Source organism: Desmodus rotundus, chromosome 7, assembly GCF_022682495.2.
Source record: "Desmodus rotundus isolate HL8 chromosome 7, HLdesRot8A.1, whole genome shotgun sequence".
Classification (NCBI taxonomy): Eukaryota; Metazoa; Chordata; class Mammalia; order Chiroptera; family Phyllostomidae; genus Desmodus; species Desmodus rotundus.
This window is the reverse complement of record NC_071393.1, coordinates 39,066,705-39,086,353: the sequence shown is the minus strand read 5'-3', so window position 1 is coordinate 39,086,353 and position 19,649 is coordinate 39,066,705. Positions and strand designations below refer to the sequence as shown.

The 19,649-nt window shown below is 54.1% G+C and overlaps 1 protein-coding gene across 8 annotated transcripts in view; it reads right to left on the bottom strand.

Annotated features, from left to right (window-relative positions):
* Window positions 1–19,649, bottom strand: part of TLE3 (TLE family member 3, transcriptional corepressor) — a 44,256-nt gene that overhangs the window by 12,629 nt on the left and 11,978 nt on the right. For 4 of the 8 annotated variants that reach the window (XM_024557113.3, XM_024557115.3, XM_053927829.1 and 1 more), the window contains exons 5-8: window positions 12,876–12,938; window positions 11,255–11,359; window positions 2,955–3,159; window positions 1,387–1,403 (exon numbers count right to left, since the gene is read on the bottom strand). In XM_024557113.3, the coding sequence (XP_024412881.1) occupies window positions 1,387–1,403; window positions 2,955–3,159; window positions 11,255–11,359; window positions 12,876–12,938 (390 nt within the window). The remainder of the gene's footprint in view (window positions 1–1,386; window positions 1,404–2,954; window positions 3,160–11,254; window positions 11,360–12,875; window positions 12,939–19,649) is intronic. The other 4 variants (XM_024557117.3, XM_024557119.4, XM_024557118.4 and 1 more) reach the window with 1 other exon arrangement.

Sequence of the window (19,649 nt, the reverse complement as noted above, 5' to 3'; positions counted from 1 at the left end):
CCACCGGCCTCTCCAGGGGACCGAGCCTGCCCCCCGCTCTGTGAGTCTGATGCACATGGATAAGGGTGAGTGTCACAGAGTGAAGAGCTCAGGTCTTGGGGGGTTCCCTGTGGGTTTCTTCTGGCAGAAAGCTTTCATAAACTAGAGCACAAAGCCCAGAGCCAGTAGCGGCGAGGACAAGGATGACACGAGGACAGGGAGGTGCTGGGCTTCAATGACCCGTTTCGCTCTGCAGCAGGTCCATTAACCAGGTCATCTCCGGACCTTACATCCTGTTCTGGGCGGGGGTGGGGGTGGGAGGGTGTCTTCCTCACTAAGCTCAGAGGCTGGCTGGGCAGGAAGATGCCTACGTTAGAGATAAAGAAACTGAGCCTGAGAGACACCAAGGGAGCCATCCAATGTCCCATGAAGCCAGGACCAAACATAGGCCATGAGGCATCCAGTGTAGGCTCTCTCCAAGGCCAGCTGCCTCTCCAAAAATGCCACCTTCTCAGGACCAACACTAAAGCCATCAAAATGGATTTTCACCTTCAGTGACTCCTTATGTACCTAGCGGGCCCCCGGATTTCGAAGCACGCAGGCAAGTCCAAAGGGAACGGGAGCACAGTGGCTCATGAGAGGTTCAAAGTCAGCCGGGGCAGCAGGCTGCGAAGGGGAGCTGGGGCGGACGGTTGGTTAGGTGCCTGACCTTCCAAGTCCTACTTAACAGGAGGTAATAACCAAGGCCATCCTAACAGATTAGACGGCCCCAGATACAAGGACCGAGAAGAGGAACAAAATAGCTTTGCTAATCGCTGGAGGATTTTTTTTATCCAGACTCCGCTGTGCTTATTCAGAAGGCTTATTTTCACTTGAAACAGAACCTCTGAGCCCCAGTGTGATGGGAAAGATTTACAACAGATCTCAGAGCTGGCAGACACACTGGCAGCCCGGCCTTAATGCTCACTTGCCAGCACTTTCTTAAACCCAGCACAGGAAGCAGCCTCAGGTGTTCGGAGGAAATGGGGACACAGGATTGTATGGGGGTGGCCAATCCAGGGAATGGGGAAGTACCCCTGCCCAGCAGGCGCGGCACCTGGGTCCTCAGCCCAGGGTGCAGCCCAGACACTCCACACAACCCCTCGGAGGACCCAGGCCAGCCGGCTGGCCTATCCATTTAATCGCTGTCCTATAAAGGGAGTTAGAGCCCATTTAGCCCAAGCTCTTCATTTGACAAACGATGGACCAGAGTCTGGAGAGGTGAAGGCTTCCCCAAAGGAAAGTCACTCTCAACAGGTGACAACTCCTAGTTCAGGACAACACGCCACCCTCCCACCAATAGGCCGCATAGTCCCCTACTCCCAGCACCCCAAACGCCCCAATTGGTTCCAGAGTGCTGGCACTTACCGCACTGGATTCTCTCTCTTTGGGGACCGAAGGCCAGGACAGGAGGAAGGTCAGGGCCCCCAAGACAAAAAAACAAAAAGAAACAGGAAAAAGTCAGTCTCGTCCAGCCATTTTTAGCCTTTGCTAGTTGATGGGTTTTCAAACTAGCAGCAGGCCCGGCTTCACTGCGGGTCAGCCAAGGCAGGGCACTCGGCGACGTTTCTCAGTTTGGAAGTTAACTGCCCCCGTTCCAATGCTTCCCCGGGCCCCTGGTTCTGGGGGGTGGGGGTGGGGGGCCTATGGCCTGGCTCTCTCGGACATGCCAAGAAGGACACCAAGACTACTTACTGGTCAGCAGTTTCTAAGCCATTAACTTGGGAAGGACCATGCTATGCAAAATATCCAGAGGATCTGGGATTGAGAACATTACTGCTTTTAAAACAAGTTGTGAGAGGGGCGTCTGTTATTAAGGAACACCATTCTGGTTTTTGCCAGAAGCCCCCGGTAGCCGAAGCCTTTATCTGCCGGTCGGCACTGACACCTCTCTCCTGTCTGCTATGGGGAGGGCCTCTCGCTCTGCAGGGAGGACCACCTGCTGCAGGGACAGAAATGTTAAATCTCTGGTTCCCATGGCCTGCTACCACCCTGGGGCCCCAGCCAGGGCAGATGGCGACATGCCAGGCCCCCAGTGCCCAGGCGTGTGGTGCCAGGGGCCTCGGAAGGTGCTGCCCTAGTAAATACCTAGGCACAAATCAAATCATCACGCTGCATACTTTACAGTTACATGATCTGTATGTCAATTATATCTCAAAGCTACAAAAAATACCTAAGGGCAGACCACACAAGGAGGCAGTATTTAAAAGGGTCTCCTAGGAAGCCAGGTCCTTCCCTGTCCCAGCCAAACTGAGTCCTCAGCCTGGGCCGACTCTGTGCAGCTTCCTGGTTCTGCACAGTAAGGGAAGGGTGGGGGCACGTCCTCATCCCAAGTCTTTCCAAGCACCTCCCTGCACTGGTGTGATTGCTACCTCTACTTAGACAGTCAGCTGACAAGTCTTTACTGAGCAATGACTGCGCACCGTTTCCAAGGTCCCTGCCTCGGTGAGACTCACAGGCTAAGTTCAACACCCACAAATTTGGCCCCTGTCCTCAGAGGACTAATGATCTCGGTGAGGACAGAACATTTTCCAGGGGTAAGATATACGAGGACAGTAACCAAGGGCTCAGTCTTGAGATTCCACCTCTTAAGCTCTTAGAGCAATTTGTAAAAGACCCCAGCCCGGCCAGGAAGGCACCCGGAGGGCACGGGACGGGGGCTGGCCCTTAAGGATGGATAGGCAGGGTGTAGCAGGGACGATGGGAGGGTACTCCAGGTTGAATGAACAAGGTGTCTTCCAGGGCAGAGAAGCCTGGGTGCACATCAGGGATTGGGCGCTCTGGTGTCCACACACCAGGAATTTAAGAGATGGCTCCAAATCTTTTGCTAACTCCTGCCCTAGGGACAGAGCATTTTCTCTGTCCACTCACAGTGGAGTCTGCAGGAGCCCTGCCCCCAGCCCCGCCCTGCCCCCAGCCCCAGCCCCAGGCCGCACCTCTGTGGTCCAGCTCATGATGGTTCTTCTCATCCTTAACCGTCAGGTGGGCCTGGCTGCCCAGGGCTCCGAGCGCCAGCAGCCCCGAGCTGCTCCCCGTCACCGGGGGGATCCCTGGAGGCTGGAGGCCTGATGGGTGGGGTGGCAACTGGACTGGGGGGCCGTGCGTGGCGTGGGAGAGGTGCTGCGCCTGGAGCTGCTGTTGCTGCAATGAAGTTGGTGGTGAGCACAGCTATGCAGAAGAGGGCAGGGGAAGCCACAGGCCATCCCTCTTGCTCCTTCATGTGGCGGCAGGGAAAAAAAGCCCCCCCAAAACCTTTGTCCCCGTCTCAGCCCACATGCTGTCTGATTGAAGGAAGTCTGTTAATGGACTGCAATTTAGATTCAAGATTTATGTCTGCAAACACTCTACCCGTCCCTCCACCCAATTCAGATAGAATTTCTCCACGTACGTTTAGAAGTCCAAAATAAATAAATCATGCACTTAAAAACCAGAGGCATCATGGCTCCCTCGGCGGAGGGCATCCATTTCTAAGCTCCTAGCATTCCACGTTTGCTCATGCTTACATGCCTTCATTGTTAGCAGCCAGTGCCCGTACCCTGAGCCCAGATCCCGAGGAAGGCTCCCTAACGCTGAGGAACTCCAGGCTTGCCTTAGGGAGTGACGGCCGGCTACAGCCGCCAAGTCCCAAGGTCAACAGGAGGTTGGGACCACTGAAATGACAGCTAATGCCCCCAGACATGAGAATGGACAAGAGCGGATGTTTTGGAAGCCGAGAGTCCAGGACTCAAACTCCAGCTCTGGGCACTTACCAGCTGTGTGACCTCAGGCAGGTTACTCAAAACAGCAGCTAACTTTTAGCATAGGGCTTACAATGCTCCCCCACCCTTTCTAAAACCTTGACCTGATTAACACAGTACTATCATCCACAGCACCAGGACAGTAGCTAGTCAAGGACTATGCCCCACCCCCGCCCTAGCCTCAGGGCCCTCTCTTTCCCCCTCCCTGCCTCCACCCAGGGGACTGGACTATCCACAGCAACAAGAACTACAGGCCCTTTATCTTAACATTCCTAAGATTAGGCCAAATCCTTCCTAGAGACCAAAACATTTCTTAGGAGTGGCTGGGGCCTTGAGTATGCTGGGCACACCTCTTTTTTCTCAAGTAGCACAGGAGAAGGGGACTGACATTAATGAATGCCTGGGCATTTCCAAATATTACCTCTGCCCCTTCCCACCACCTGGCAAAGGAGGGCAGTGCCCCTCTTACAGGCGGCAAACACACTCAGGAGGATGGAGCGGGTGGCCAGTAGCCAGCACAGTCCCATCTCCCTAGCCTCATCCAGAGAATATCCCTAGGGAGACCCCCAAAACAAGAAGAGCTCGTAGGGACGACGAGGAGCAGAAGTCTGACAGGCTTGCCTGTCACATGTGAACTGCGGCTTCCGGGCCACTGCTGACAGATGGCAGAACAAAGTAAACGCCCACAGTTCTGGCTGAGGGTGGGGCTCCACCAGGCAGCATTTGAGGTCAGAGGTCACCCTGCTCTCCCACAGCGGGGCGGTAAACTGCCGAACTGGCCCACCTCACGGTTAGCGGCAACCACAGCTACCAGTGCGCTCCTGGCCCAGAGGGCTCATTTCTCAGCCGCGGGTGAAAGGCTAGGACCTGCTGCCCAGACCTGGGCTGTCTGTTGCTGGGCAGTTTACAGAAGCTGTTGGTGGGCACTGGTGCCAGTGCGGCCCGAGCCCAGATCTGCCCTAGGTCGCCCGGGCCAGAACCGAGCCCAGGGCCGCGGGGGGCTGGAGTCCCAGGGACCCGCCCACACCAGCGGCAGTGTTCAGGCTCTTGTGGGCCTGGGGCTTAAAGGAAATGCGATTTTTATATCATCACAAAAATGACACAGGCTCACGTCAGATACAAATAAGCAGATTAAGGAAATTTTTCAAAAAAAACCCTTACCCTTTAATCCTATCCCCGAGAAGATCCATACTATTCATCTGTCTAGATTTTCCTTCATGGAAATCCACAAATTTTAAATGTATTTCTATACAAATGGGCTCTTGTTAACCTTACTGCTATATAATTGGATTTTTTTTTAATCCTCACCCAAGGACATTTTTTTTTCACTGCTTTTAAGAGAGAAACATCCACTGCTTGCCTTCCGCAAGTGACCCGCCAGGGAATCAAACCCACAGTCTGGGCATGTGCCGAAACCAGGAACAGAACCTGCAGCCTTTCAGTGTATGGGAGGACGCTCCAACCCACTGAGCCACACCGGCCGGGGCCAACTGGGTTTTAATTTAGAGTGTTATGAACAAATCAAGTTTCCTTTTTAATGGCTGCATAGTATTCCCTGGTGTGGTCGGACCATTCAACTTTACCTAAATACCCAGTTTTAAGATGAATCTCTACTGGGGGCCCTGTGATTTTAGACCACTTGCTGGTAGGCCCTCTAAATCTACTAAGGTTAACTACTTAGTAAAATGCTAGAACGCAAGAATGGAGGTATTTAATCTGTTCTTTACAGTATATGGGCAATAAGATCACCGGAGGGAGAAAAGAAAGAGGAAAGGAGAATGGCTTCATAGATGCAGCTTTGCTGCCTGGGAACAAGGCTAACTCCTCCATTAACAATTCTGTCTCTCCTGAAAGAGCTTATTGAAGGTTCGTGCCCACAGAAAGACTCTGCTTCTTACCTTACCAGGTAAGACCTGCCCTCTGACCCGACCTTCTAGGCTCATCTTTCCTCAGTTCAAATGCCACCGCCTCTGGAAGCCCGCAGCATTCCAGTCAGTTTCTCCCTTCTAAGAGTTCTGACAGCTCAGACTCTGGAGTCAGACAGACTAAGGTGGATGTCCAGCTCTCCTCTGACAGCTGAGACCTTGGATGAGTCAGCGGACCTCTCTGGGCCTCAGTTTCCCCATCCACAAAATGGGAATCAGAGTGCAGCCCATTTCTTTGGGGTGTGCAAGAATCACATGCTTTACTACATGCAAAGGCAAAGGAGGTGCGCAATTCACATCAGCAAAAACTGTGACTGGAATATATACTGTCTCTTTTATCTTTATATGCTGCTTGTCAACTTGTGGCTTCCAGAAAAATAGGGAGCTTGTTTGATACATCGTAGCACCTCAAACATGGTGCCTGGCATGTCTGCTCAGAAGAGGTAAACATGGACAGGCTGGGAAGTCAGTCAGCAGAGCGGCTCTGCCCAGAAGTGACCCTCCATGTCCCAGATCCATGCCTCCTCTCCAAGGCCCATGGAGATGCAGCTGAAACTTACCTGGGACAAGGAGTATCAGTGGGGCTTCCTACTTCCCTTGAAACATGAACAAGTGAACCAGCTTCAGAAACCTGGGAAACACTGGCTTTCAAAGATGCTGCGCTTCCAAGACTGAGTGGTTTCCGCCATTAGCATTTCAAGCTCAAGTGTCTTCTTTGCAACAAAAGCAAGAAACTGCCATGGTTCCATGCACTTCTCATCTTCTAGTACAAGAGCCCCCCTCCCTGCCCAGCCAGAAGGTCTCCCCTGAGCGGTTTAAAGGCACAGTCAGGAGTGGCCCGACAGGCTCCAGGAATCAGGAACATAAGAGCCAGCCTCCAAGGCTTCCCCCTCTCAGGGTGGGAGCAGATCCCAGGACTGGCTGGGTGGGGGCCTACTGACAAGTCTTCGTTACAACAGACGGTGAAACAAAGTTTTCTCCCCAGGGGGCAGGGGGAGCCAGCTGGCAATGGGCAACGAGCCTCTCATCTCTCCATCCGCACGTCTCAGCCCCAGTCCCTGTGCAGGCAGGCCGGCAGGGCCACCCTCAGGCTGCGTCTCTACCCCGTGACACATCCCTGACCTCAGAAGACAATGCGCAGAAACACAGAGCATCTCGGTAACAGGGTGACCGTGTTTTCAACTGGGGAGAAAGAGGATTGAGGCCACAGGCCGAGGAGGGGCCTGAGCTCACGATGTGCTGCCTTGTTTTACTGTTCCTTCTAATGCTGGGACTTCTTCATCCATGATGTGAAAGCAAGTCAGCCACCCCCTGCCACCTCCAATCCCAAAAGTGGGGCTAGGAAATTGGACCCAAGCCCACCCCTGAATGCTCTTCTCCTTCAACATTTCACACCAGAACACAGGCATGTGCAAGAACGTGTCCTGTGGGGCATGCCCCATCCTCCCTCCACACGTGTGCCAAGTGCCGTGGACTCAGGAGGTGTGACCGCCTACAGGAGACACTGAGGGCAAGCCCCCCCGTTTGCAGGGTATGTGTGATCGGATTATGTACGTCGTGCCTTTGTGAGCTGGTTTAATACCTCACTCCTCAGGTGTGTGAGTCGGGTTAAACTTAGCGAAGTTCTCTAAGCACTTCCAGAGCCACAACACACTGAGGATGTCCACCAAAGGAAGCAGAGTCCTCAATGCATAGAATGAACACCTCCTGCCCTCCAAGGAGAGGGGGGCAGGCCCAGGCCTCCGCTACTTCCTTTGCGTCTCATGGCTGGTGGGCCCACAGCTTTTAGAGCTCACAACCACCTTCTGATTCCAGTTCAGAAATGCGCCAGGCTCCTCAGAGAGGCTAAGGGACTCTTGCAGAAACAACCAGAGCCAAGACTCAACCCCAGCATCACTTCTCTCCACCACAGCTGCCTGGCTGAAAGAAACGGATGCATTCTAAGAAACACTCACCATCCTTCTCCCTCACGTGAAATTCAATCAACTGAATCCAACTCATCAACATCCTGGAGTGAAGGCGAGAATCCCAGGTAGGGCTTCAAAACACTCCAGTCTTCGACAAGGTGGATACAACCTCCTGCTTCTTCCTCCTCATCCCCTGCTTAAAAAATGCCTACACTTTGTAACATCTCCTCCACTAGTAACTTCCAAGGAAATGCAAACCAAATTGTCAGTGGGCAAGTGGGGTGAGAGCCCCTCCGTTCTCCAGATTCAGTGACCTTGGGCCAGCACAGAGCAATGTAAAAAAGGGCTTTGTAAATGGTTGCTCTAACGTCAGCTCAGAGCCTTCAATGCACCTGGGGATGCCTTCTGCAAGTTACTTCCAAGGGACAAAATTTCCCCGCTCATGCTCAGTAATCCTGACCCTCTGAGGATCCCCCAACAATGTGGATCCACGAATAAGGGGCATATAACAGTAGGGGCCAGCAGCAACTGGGCCCTGCCAGGCCCCAGCTAGTAGAGACGTCTTTGGGCCTGTCTTCCTTAGACGGACGCCTGAGTTCCCTGTGGCCCCACAGGGGCGTAGGTGGGCTGGGCCAGCAAGCCTGGGCTCCCTTGATCTGCCCCCTTCCCTTTCCTCTCATACCAGCCTGATGCTGGATCCTGGCCTTTCTTACCAGGAAGCAGGGGGACCCTAGAGACCCCTCAATCCATGCAATAAATATGCCACTAGCTACAGGCACGCCCATAACACACAATACCTAACTTATCTCTCATCTCTCTCTGAGCTGACCCAAGACACAGCCTCGGAATCCTTTAACTCCATTCCCAACGGGAGCCCTAAAGGACAGACTGAAGCAGGCATATCACATGAAACTTGTTCATCTCTTCTCAGGCTTTTCCCAAATGGGGACACCGAGGCCTAGAGGGATCAAGCAACTTGCCCAAAGCCTCCTAACTCCAAGACCAGGGGCCTGGGCTACCACCCTTCTAGAGCGGCTGACCAACAGCACCGTGGGCGTTGCCACCAGTTGCTACTAAAAGCCCCCTAGGCCCTTCACATCACTGCCCTTTAGAGCTGGGCACAAGACACCCAACTTTGGCTGCCAGCCTGTGGCCCTCCAGCCTCCTGCCGTCCTCCTTGCAGCCCACTCTCCCCAGTCCTCCCTGAGACCAGCCGTCGCCCCCTGCTGCTGTGCGCACCAGCCTGGCTCCCTGCGCACAGCTGGCCTCAGCCGTCTATAATTCCTGCCTGTGAGGCTCTGTCAGGCGCGGCGATTAGACGGCTGCCTGCTTAATGACAGGGCGACGGCTGCACTCACTCAGAGCCGCAGAAGCAATTACCTTGAAAATGGGGGTCACAGGCCCTACTTGTTGGCTTTAATTGAATTCCAATATCTGCCTGGAGCTGCCTTGACCTAACTTGTAGCTTCCTAAACACTACTTAAAGGAAGTGGAGCTAATCCAAGCCGTGCTTCTTCCCCAATTTCGCTCTTTTCTTAGAACTTAAAAAAAAATTATTTTCATAAGAGGATTTTCATCCAAGGAGGGAGACAGAGGGGTAGAGGGGACCCCACCGTGGCCACTGCCTGGAGGGGAGGGCTCGTCCTGGTAAGGGGATGGAGATGAGGAGCTGGAAGAAGAGAAGTTTCATATGACAGAACTTACATCGTGCTTGCAGTCCGTGTCCCCTCCTGCCGCTGTCAGCAGAGCCGCTGAGACAGGAACTGATCACTGAGACAAAGGAGCTGGACGGGGGCCCCGGGCTGGGAGTCAGCCCCTGGGCCTCTGCCTTGGCTTTGCCCATGAACAGTATGTGACCGTCCATGAATCACTTTTCTCCTCTTAAAAACGAGGGCATTGTCTGTCAGGGTGTCCAACCCGCGGCCCAACACAAAATCGTAAATTCACTTAAAACACTATGAGGATTTTTGGTTTTCATTAGTGTCTATGTATTTAATGTGTGGCTCATAACGACTCCTGTTCTTCCAGTGTGGCCCAGGGACCCCAAAACATTGGACACCCCTGGAGAGAGAGCAGAGGTTCTCCACCAGGAGACACTGTTGGGTGTCACAGTGTGGGTGGGGGCTGCTCCTGGCACCCAATACAAAAGACAGCCCTGCCCCCACCGAAGCATCTGGCCCCAACACTGGGCTAGAGGATCCTAAGGAAACTTCGAACTTTACAATATTATGATTTTTCCCCCTGGGGGTGCTGCCTACCAAAACTCAATGGCTAAAAACACTGACCATTGGCTCACAGCCCCCTTTCCAAAGTCCCCCCCCCCCCGCCCCTCCCACATAACAGATGAGGGTCTGCTCCTCTGCCAGTGCTCCCAGGGCCAGCCTAGTGCTTCATGCACAGCACTCGGCAGCTGCCACAGGGCACCGGAAGTTCAGGACCACGGAACCATCACAAGCCCCGTGATGGGGGGGTGAGACCAGTATCGCTCTGTCACCCTGACCTCGGGCTCCGGGCACTCCTGGCTCAGAGAGGTGAGCTGCTCCACCCCCTCCTTTCACAGATGCAGAAACTGAGGCTGGAGGAAGAGATGGGCCTGCCCAAGTCACATGGGAAAGGCCACGACTAGAACACAAGTCTCCAACTTTCTCAATCCTGACTATCCTTCGGAATGATCTGGAAAACTTCAAAAAAAAAACAGACTCCAGTCCAACCCCCAGACCTATGGAAAAGAACTCTGTGGCCACCCCCCTGGAATCCATATTGTCTGGAGGCCCCCTCAGGGACCTGACCCACCTGTGTGTGGATGGAAGTGGTGATCTCACCCACCTCTGAATTTTATCATGTTAGGGACTATAGGGGAATAGGTATACCCCAAAGTAAAAACCGTGTCCAAAGTCACACTGAAAAGCTGTTTTTCCTCAGATGTTTATCTTAAACATCCATAGTCTCAACCAAAGTAGGAAACAAGAGAAGGATGCTATTTGCATCCAAGAAATACGTTATAGATACAAGCCAGGTAGGGGCTGGGGAGGGATCTGGCTTCCTCCTTTCACGGAAGGGCCAGACCGGAAGTGGGCCTTACACACAGCTTTGGGATTTTTCCTGTTCGCTTGACCTAGAAGGTCAGGATGGCCTGTCTAGGCGCCCCGGCTGTGATTCGCGAGGGCATGTAAGGGACGCTCAGGCAGGGGCTGAGCGCATGGGACAGCAAGGCCCAACCCCAAATTCCACAGCACTTTTCACATCAACAGTTCAGCAGAGACGGTTCTGATCCCGGGTGGCCAAAGAAGGGCAGACCTTTGCCAGGGAGGGGGCCCAGAGAGACAGGCCCCCGGGGAGGCATGAGAAGGAGGCCGGGGACCCACACCAGTCAGCCTGGGCTTGAAGGTGATCTCAGAGCCCTTTCCCCTCAGTGGTGGGAACACCGAAAGTTGAGGGAGGACAGGGATGGTGAGTTTAGAGGTAGATCTGAGACGTATCTGGCACCCCTTTAATTTGGGGACTAGGAGGCAACTGAGGACCCAATGGGGAGAGAGCCCCAAATGGATCCAAGCCCACAAAACACTTTAGGAGCTGGAGTCCTGGGGCCGCCGTTCTTTGAGGCCAGCTAAGATCAAAATTGATCTCTGGTTATGATAAATGAGAGGAATAAAAGGGCTATACACACGGTGAGAGGCAGATTGGGGAGTCCACGTACCCCGATGATGGCATTCAGCTCTGTCATGGTGACCTGCTTGGCTCGTTCCACAGCCTGCGCCACCTGCTGCTGGTGCTGGAGGGAACAGGGCAGAGTTAGCAGGGGCTGCTGGGGACAGGCAGTCGCGAGCCCCAACCGAGGGCAGAGGGGTCTGCCACGCTGGCACAGGAAACAGATGGGGCACTTCTACTTTCTTCTCTCACCCTTATCCATGAGCATGTATTACTTTTGCAGTCAAAACTTCCTATCAGTTGCTTCAAGTTAAAATATAAATGAGCCAGAAGATGCGTATTAGTCAATCGCCTTCCCTCCAGTGCGCACGCAAAGGACCTCCCTTCCGTGCATCTGAGTGGGCGCTGCACACGGGACACACTACTGCGTGAGCGTTACCGCTCTGAGCGTGGTCACAGTGTGACAGTGACCTGCCCGCACTGTTAGGGTGCCGCAGCTTTCGTTCAAAGGTTCCGAAGAAAAGCACCTGTATCTCTAAGTAGAGTCAAATCTGTATCTTAATAGAGAGAAAACAAAAACGTTGTCTAGGTCGAAAAGGAAAGAAAAGCGGCAAAACGAGCCCGAATGTAACGGTGAGCGGACTCGGGGTAACAGCGTCCATGGTACGTGCATCAGCTGCGGCAAATGCACCACTCGGGGGTGGTGGGGAGGGGAGGGGCAGCTGTGGGAAATCTCTGCGCTTTCCACTCAGTTTTGCTATGAATTTAAACTACTCTAAAAAAAAGAATCTTTTCTTTAAAAAAAAACATTTTTTGGTGCATTCGTTCTTTCAGCCTCGAGGCAACACCCCCTCCGTATGCAGCTGCCCCCTCTCTTGCTGGGCTGCAGGCACTGAGGACACAGCTCTGCCCTGTTTTTCACAGGAATTCAGTCATTTGAAGGCCACTCCTCTGACTCAGACCCAGGACTTCAGGGGGGAGCTGAGAAGGTCCCTGCCCCAGAGGGGCACGGGGGGCAGGGCCTGCCTCAGCTGGAGTGGGCTCTGCTGGCTGGAAACGGGCCTCTCAGGCAGCCCACCTGTCCTCCCTGTGCCAAGAAGCCTCCTCGGAGACGTTTCCACTAGCTCAGCCCCTGGGTCAGGTGGGGGCCCCTTGGAAAGTGACTTAGAAGGTGATGCCTCTGCCAAGTGTACTCTGTCCTGCAGGGTGGGGTTCCCTTTGGGTACTGGCTCCCCTCACAGGGTCTGGCTCTTGGCACTGACTGGCCAGGTTTCCTGGCTCCTAGACAGCTCCCAGTGTGGAATTAGGGGCACAAGGAAGCAGAGGTCGGTTTGGATAGCCCATCGGGGGCACAGAGGCACCCACTGACCATTGCTACCCCAGCTACAGGCCAGAACCCTCCTCTCTGGACTCAGGCAGTGGCAGAGAACTAGTTCTACCATAAGAATAAGCAAATCGTCCCTCCCGTATGACTCCCTGCCCCTGAACCGGCTGGAGAAGGCTCTGTAAACCCCTAGGTTGTGAAGTTCATCTTCAACTTCAGTTGGTGTTTGTGAACAGGGGCGGGGCTCTGGTGAGACACAGCCAGCCAGTGGGCTGCCTTGGAAATTAAAGGAAGACACAGCCAAAGGAAGCCTTACCTCTTGTGACAGGAAAGGCATGATCTGTGCTAAGATTGTGTTCAGCCTCTTGGCAATCTCTGTCTGCAAAAGAAGAGAGACCTCATAAAGCTCAGGCAACCAAATCAAGTCACCAAAATGGCAGACGGTACAGTAAGTGCAAAGTCCCCCAACTACAGACCCTCCCAGCGGCTCCATCTTCTTCACCTTCCTCGGGAGCCTCTTTGCTAAATTGTGGCACAAAGAAATCTCCCAACCGCGCCCCCAGCCAGGCTGCCTACATTTTGGGGAGTTCCAATTTCCTATCAGGTCTGTTTGGGACAGAACAGACCGTAGTTTGTCCGCGCTGGGTAGGAGCCCTGATGAAAAACAAAGCGATACAAACAAGAACGACCGCGCACACCACACATCCCAGGACGCCCGTTACACGAGGGAGAGGCAGTGCGGCGAGGAAGGGACTGCTGGGCCCGGGGGCCCCCACAGCAACAGCAGGACAGGCTCCCAGACAAGTCAGGAGGTGACGGGAAGCCCTGGGCCCCCTGGGTCCAGACTCACACAAGCTGTCACGTGCCTTGCAGGGTCTCCTGCACCTCCAGTTTTCATTGCTGCCTCTCCTGTCTAATGTGCTGCCCAGCTTGACATCTCACCATTAACACTGCCATTTTTTTAGGGTGATGCGTTGCCTCCCCTCCAAAGCTGCTCAGGAGGAAACTCTTTAGATCCCTCAGCCTTCCCGGAAGTTCGTCACAGAAGGCAGATCCATTCTCTGCCCCACCCCCACCACTGCAGATATGCCCACAGACAGAAGAGCACCCACTGTTTCTGCCACCAGTGTCCCGTGACCCGCGGATCAGGAGTGGCTGCAAGACGCGGGGCCACACGGCAAACTGAGTCAGGGGAGAGGACTAGGCCCAGCACAGACAAGCCTCACGACTGCTTTTCCTGTCTCACTCTAAATGAGGAGGCCACCGGGACTGAGGTCCCAGAGCCGGCTTCAAAGCTCCCATCAGCACACCGCTGTCTTCCAGAGACAAAACGGAGACCACAGCCTTTACCCGTCTGCGATGGTCTGCACGTCAGGTTACTCTGGATGAGAAATCCTCGTGCAGTTAAAGTCAAAGCAACACTGTCTGTCGGCTTCCAGACAGACCCTGGACCTCCGGACCTGGCCGGGTGGGTGTGTGGAGAATTCCCAGGGCCAGCCAGCCCCAAGGAGGATGCCTGTGGTGTGTGAAGAGACACGCCATCCACTAGGAACCTGGGAGGCTTCTGCAGCCATGTCCTGGGGGTGCCGGCCGCCGCGGCAGGGTCCAACACAGGGAGTGTGTTCCCCCTATCGGGGGCCTCCTGGGTGGGGACAAGGGACTGCTACTCTCTCCGGGAACTCTCAGATTCTCAGGAACAGATTCTCCTGAAGGGTGAACAGGGCGCCGAGGTTTCTCACTGTGGGCACCTGGGTGGAACAATTCTTTGTTGTGAAGGACTGTCCCTTGTATCCCAGAGAGACTGAGAGTCAGTAATGGTTTCCACTTCCAGGGGGGTGGGGAAGGGTCACGGGACCCAGAGCCACACCTGTGCATTTGGGGCATGCTCTGGCAAGGACACTGACATCACAGCTCCTCCACCTCAGTGCCACTGACATTTGGCACTGAATACTTCCTCGTGGTGTGGGGGCTGTTCTGCGCATTGTCCGGCTTTCAGTAGCATCCCCGGACTCCAGCCACCACACACCTGTCATTCATATTGGAAGGAACCTGGGAAGATTACTAAGTATTTATTGTATACATTATTAATCTGGATAAGTGGGAAGAGTCAAGTCAACTCCAAAATAACAGTTCTTTCTCATTTCTGCTCATTTTTCTCTCCCCTATCAACTGACAGTGGGGAAGGAAAATGACGTATAAATGTATAAATGAATGTTGTGCCCTGACTGGTGTGGCTCAGCAGGTTGGGCATCATCCTGCAAAACGTAAGGTCACCGGTTCGATTCACAGTCAGGGCACATACTTGGGTTGTGAGTCAGGTCCCTGCTTAGGGGCCTGAGAGGCAGCCAATTGATGTTTCTCTCTCACATCAATGTTTCTCTCCCTCTCTTTCTCCCTCTCTAAAAATAAAATAAATAAAATCTTAAAAAAAAAAAAAGTCAGCGTCCTACGTGGCAGGAGTTCTAGAAACAATCAGCTGTCCTGCACCTCAGTCCAACGCAGAGAGCAAGCAACACGGTCACTGAACTGTCCCACGCTTATGGGCCAAACAGGAAGAGAAAGATACATTCAAAACAAACAAACAAACCAGGGTCACTGCTCAGGAAGCTCAAACAACCAGCACAGCAACGCCTAGCACGGAGTAGGTGCTCAATAAATGTTTAGCCAGAAGAATCTCGCTGGCCTCCCTGCATTTAGTCTTCATAGTGCAGAGCGTCCCCCAGCCGCTGACCTGGGCCTGCCCCCGTGTGGACACCACCTGTGGGAGGAGCCATGGTGGACAAAGCGCTGACATACTGCTGGGACGTGGGGCGGGCAGCAGGCAAGCCCTCTGCCAACAGGGCAAGGCCATGCCGTCAGGCCGGACCAACCACAAGCCACCTCAGTGGGCCTCTGGCCACAGCCACTCCGCACAGCCAGCAGGGCAGGCGGCAGGCTCAGGTCTTCCCGGTCACTCCGGGGTAGGTGGTTACAAAAGGGTTCCCAACTATCGCCTACTGCCCTTAGCAGACAGGCCAACCGTCAGGGACTTGGTAGTTACAGGAAAAAGGAGCTTACCTTCCCCTTCCCCTTCCCCACACCCGGTGGCAAGCACACTGCCACAGGCTTCCCCCGAGTGGATCTTCTCTCGAGGCCTGGCAGGAGCCCAGCATCCTCTCGTTAGGAGGAAAAGGGACCTGCCAGGGTTTCACGCAGCCACGCCTGACTCAAGGCCTGGCGTCCAGGCCACCAGGTGACCAGGCCACCCCATCAGAGCAAGCTCCCTCTCAGACTCACCCTTGCACAGCCCTGAAAGCAGTTTCTGCCCCTCCACCTGCCTCCCCACACCACAAACACCAACCGAGGCCATGGGAACAGCTCCACACAGGTATGAAGTGTTCTGGGGGCCTGGGTTGGGCATTCAGGCTCTCTCTTGGGCTTGCCCTCCATGAAGAGAGGCCTCATGGGTGGCCGTTAGAACTCAGGTTTAGAGAAGAGACTGTACAGGGTTGGGGGGCTGGCAGAGGAAAGGGGGTGGTCTTACACTTGGAGAGCTATTATAATAAACCACAGCTTCCCTGTCCTTGAGTCTGGGGTTTTCTCAGGGTTGGGGGCAGGGGGTTGGGGTGCAGAAAGTATGCAAACTGCATCACTGAGTTGCACTCCCTCCCGGCCTCCCTAAGAAATGGAAGCAGATGAGCCTTGCCCATCTCTACACAGGCCACCCAACCCTGAGGACGGCTCCGGTGAGCCAGCGAGTGAACAGGAAAACTGTTCACCGAACGATTTCTTCCACGATGATTTCTCGGAGGGTGGCGACAGCCAGAGGGGAAGCTCCCGAAAATAGAAAGTTGGCCGGACAGAATCACTCTTAACAATGACGACAACAATAATAGCTAACATCCGCAGCCCCAGCTGTTCCAAGCATTCCACGTGTGAGCCCACAATCAGCCTACACGGAAGGCGCTTATTAAAATCTCCATCTCTCCGATGGGGAAACCGATATGCGGCAGTGAAGCAACATCACTAAATGACTTCCTACCAAGAAGCCAAATTTCCACATTTTGAGAGCGCTTAGAGAAGTACTTTTGAAAGAAAAACTACCGTCAGGGTTAATGATCAACAGCATTTCTGATTAGAGCAGCTGTTGAAACAGCGTTTTATCCAACTGAACAACAGTTCCGAGAGGGGAAGAAAACCAAGACACGCGGCTTCCACAATGCGGGCCATCGGGGCAGGCACCACCGCAAACGGGAGGGTGATCATCGGCTGGAAAGCTCCTTTCGGCAGCTCGGGGCACTCCGCCGTCGCCAAGGCCACCCTCCACCCTTCCCTCCATCTCAGTCCCGCCAAACCACCGCCTTCAGCCGCAGCCGCAGCCTCCAAGTGGCCGGTGTCCACGGCAGAGAGACTGCTTCCTTTGGGAAAAGGTGTCTGGGGAGACTGATGCTGCCTTTGAAAGCTCCCTTTCAGGTGTGCTTCAAAGAAGGCGCCTTTGCTGGTGTGGACAAACACTGTTGCCCAGAAGAAACGTATCTACTGGACACAGACACTTCAGACATCCTGCGAAATTCAGACTCTGTGCTCCCAACTGGGCGTTGGCGTAACATCTGCTGTGTCTGTGTGGAGATGGTTAGGCAGATGAATGAGGGAAACGAGATAGTGGGGGGCAAGTGTAATTTCCCAAAGAGCTATCTGCTCAACACGCCCTAGGAGCTCCCATTGGCCCCATCATCTCCTTATTAAAGCAGGACCTCTGAACACCTTGCTGTAAACTGAGGGTACTTGAGCATTCTAGAAGTATTTCTACCCCACCCAGCACACTAGCATCCGCTTTGCTGCAGCTTACCACCCTCGGGCCTTTGACCCAGCACACTAAATTAACGGGGAGGGAATCCGCTCGCTCGTGGTCCTCACTCCCAGCACCCTCTTGCCCCTGGCCTCGGCACCCAGCCTGGCTTTGGACTGCACCCCTCGTCCCTGCTCCAGCTCCCGCCCCCGCATAGCTGACAGACACTTCCACCAGAGGGTCTCTCCACAACTCAGTTTTAAACTCTCCAGGCGGGTGTACCAGTCGGCTCTTGAAAATGTGCACTTCTTTTTAACCTCAGCCAAGTAAAAACAAGGAGAGGGAGAAACCTGCCGTTTTAAACAGCATGTTATGACCCAAAGCCACACGGAAATGACCTGGCTCCTACTCCCAGCTCTGCCTCCATCTAGTTGGTAAGGTTTTGGGCAAATCACTCCCCTCCGCTGGGCTTCAGCTTTGTTGTCTGCAAACAGACGGATGAACTGGATAACTTCTACGATCCAGGAGCCGCCATTTAGAGTCTAGAATGCTCGGCATTTCTGCATCGCTCTGACTTTTCACTTCCTCCACAGAGCTCATCAAGAGTGCACGGGTTGAGCTTGGAGGACAAGCCAAGAGAAGCCAGCCACCTCGAGACGTGGAGTGACGCTGGGCTGGGGCTCAGTCCCACGACCCGTCTTCACAGAAGGAGCCCTTTGAATGTGACCATCAGCAAAACTGCACACCCCTGTCACAGAGCACTGACGTCCCAGATGGGTCCCTGTCAAGTGACTGTCTGGGCTCTCTGATTCGCAAAGGAAGACTGCTGCTTGGGAGCTACAGACAGCCAGGCGAGGACTCTTCAATTCGTACCATTTAGTGGCAAGCATCAGCAACTTCCACGTCTGTGAGACCCCAAGAGTCTGCCACTAGGCTCCTGGTTTCCCTTCCACAACCAGCACTCCTTCCTGGGGCAATCGGGGTGGTGTGCTGCTACTCCGGACTCCTGATTGTGTGTGTGTGTGTGAGAAAAATGACGTGCGGAAAAGACGCCTATCCACGTGAAGCGCGGGTTCCAGCCCCCAGCCAGGTGGAAATGGTTTTCAACTTAGCCCTGAGCCTGGCATGCCAAGCGGCCTCTAAGAAGACACACCTGGGGGCTGGGCCACAGGTCACGCTTCTTGAGGCATGAGCATTTGTGGTGGAGACTCGGTCCGCTCTGGGGTTCTTGAATTTGAATCAGGTTTAACCTGGTTCCTGACTCAAGTCTTGGGGTGGTGTTCAAAGCCAATCTGCTTCATCTTGAATTACAATCACAGGAGCACAGGGAGGGCTGGGGTCTGTGCAAAAGGGGGCGGCTCCAGCAGCTGGGTGCCACAGTCATCCAGCAATCAAATGTTGGAAGACTGCAGAACAGTGTGTCTGGGCGACTTGAGCGTGAAATACCCCGCTGTGTTCCCAAGGCAATTCTAACGTGATGGGCCCTCAGTTACTGAACTACGAGAGGACACTCCTTGCCAGGCAGTTTTTCCCTCAGACTAAGCCGCAATAAAGCAAGTGGGTATTTGATTGCTGATGGGAGGGAAGCCCAGGGACAGGGAGGGGTGAGACCTGCAGCAAAAGCTGGCATGGCATTCCCAGGCCCCAGTCCATCCCCTCGCCATAGGCTCGAGGGGAAGGAAAGTAACACCCGTGTCTTTAAGAAGGGGGCAAATACATACAGAATCCATTTAGCCCCCGAGGGAGATAATGACCCCTGCTCCTGAAGGGGCTGGGAGGTTTCCATCACAGATCACTCAATGATCAGGGAGCCTCCTTAAAGGCCCGCTTAGCACTGACATATTGATCAAATTATATATAACTACAACACCATTAAATATTCATGTTTCCGAAGAAGACTGCTGAATTCTTTATGCCGGGAGGGCTTCGCACAGGAAAAGGCTCAGCCCTGAGGTGACCCTGAGGATCTGTCTCCTGCGGGAGGGACAGGGATGCCGGCTTGGGCCAGCCTGGGATGGACACTGTACGCACCAGACCCCGGGCCCTTCACACTGGGTCAGGTGGCAGTGAGGACGCGACGCGGCACCCTCAGCCAGCTGCAACATTAGAGAGACAAGGCAGTGCCAGGGCGGAGTTTGTGACATGGCCCTTCCAGGAGCTTCTCCGGAAGGAATCTGCTTTCCCTTTCTCTCCCTCCCAGAAATCTCAGGTAGTTTCTGCCAAGAGTCTAAGGGGATAAGGGAATTGGAAATAGTAAAGCCAAGTGAGGAAGTGCGGAATGGTGGGGAGAGAGGAAGATTCCAGGCCACTGACCTTGGAAAG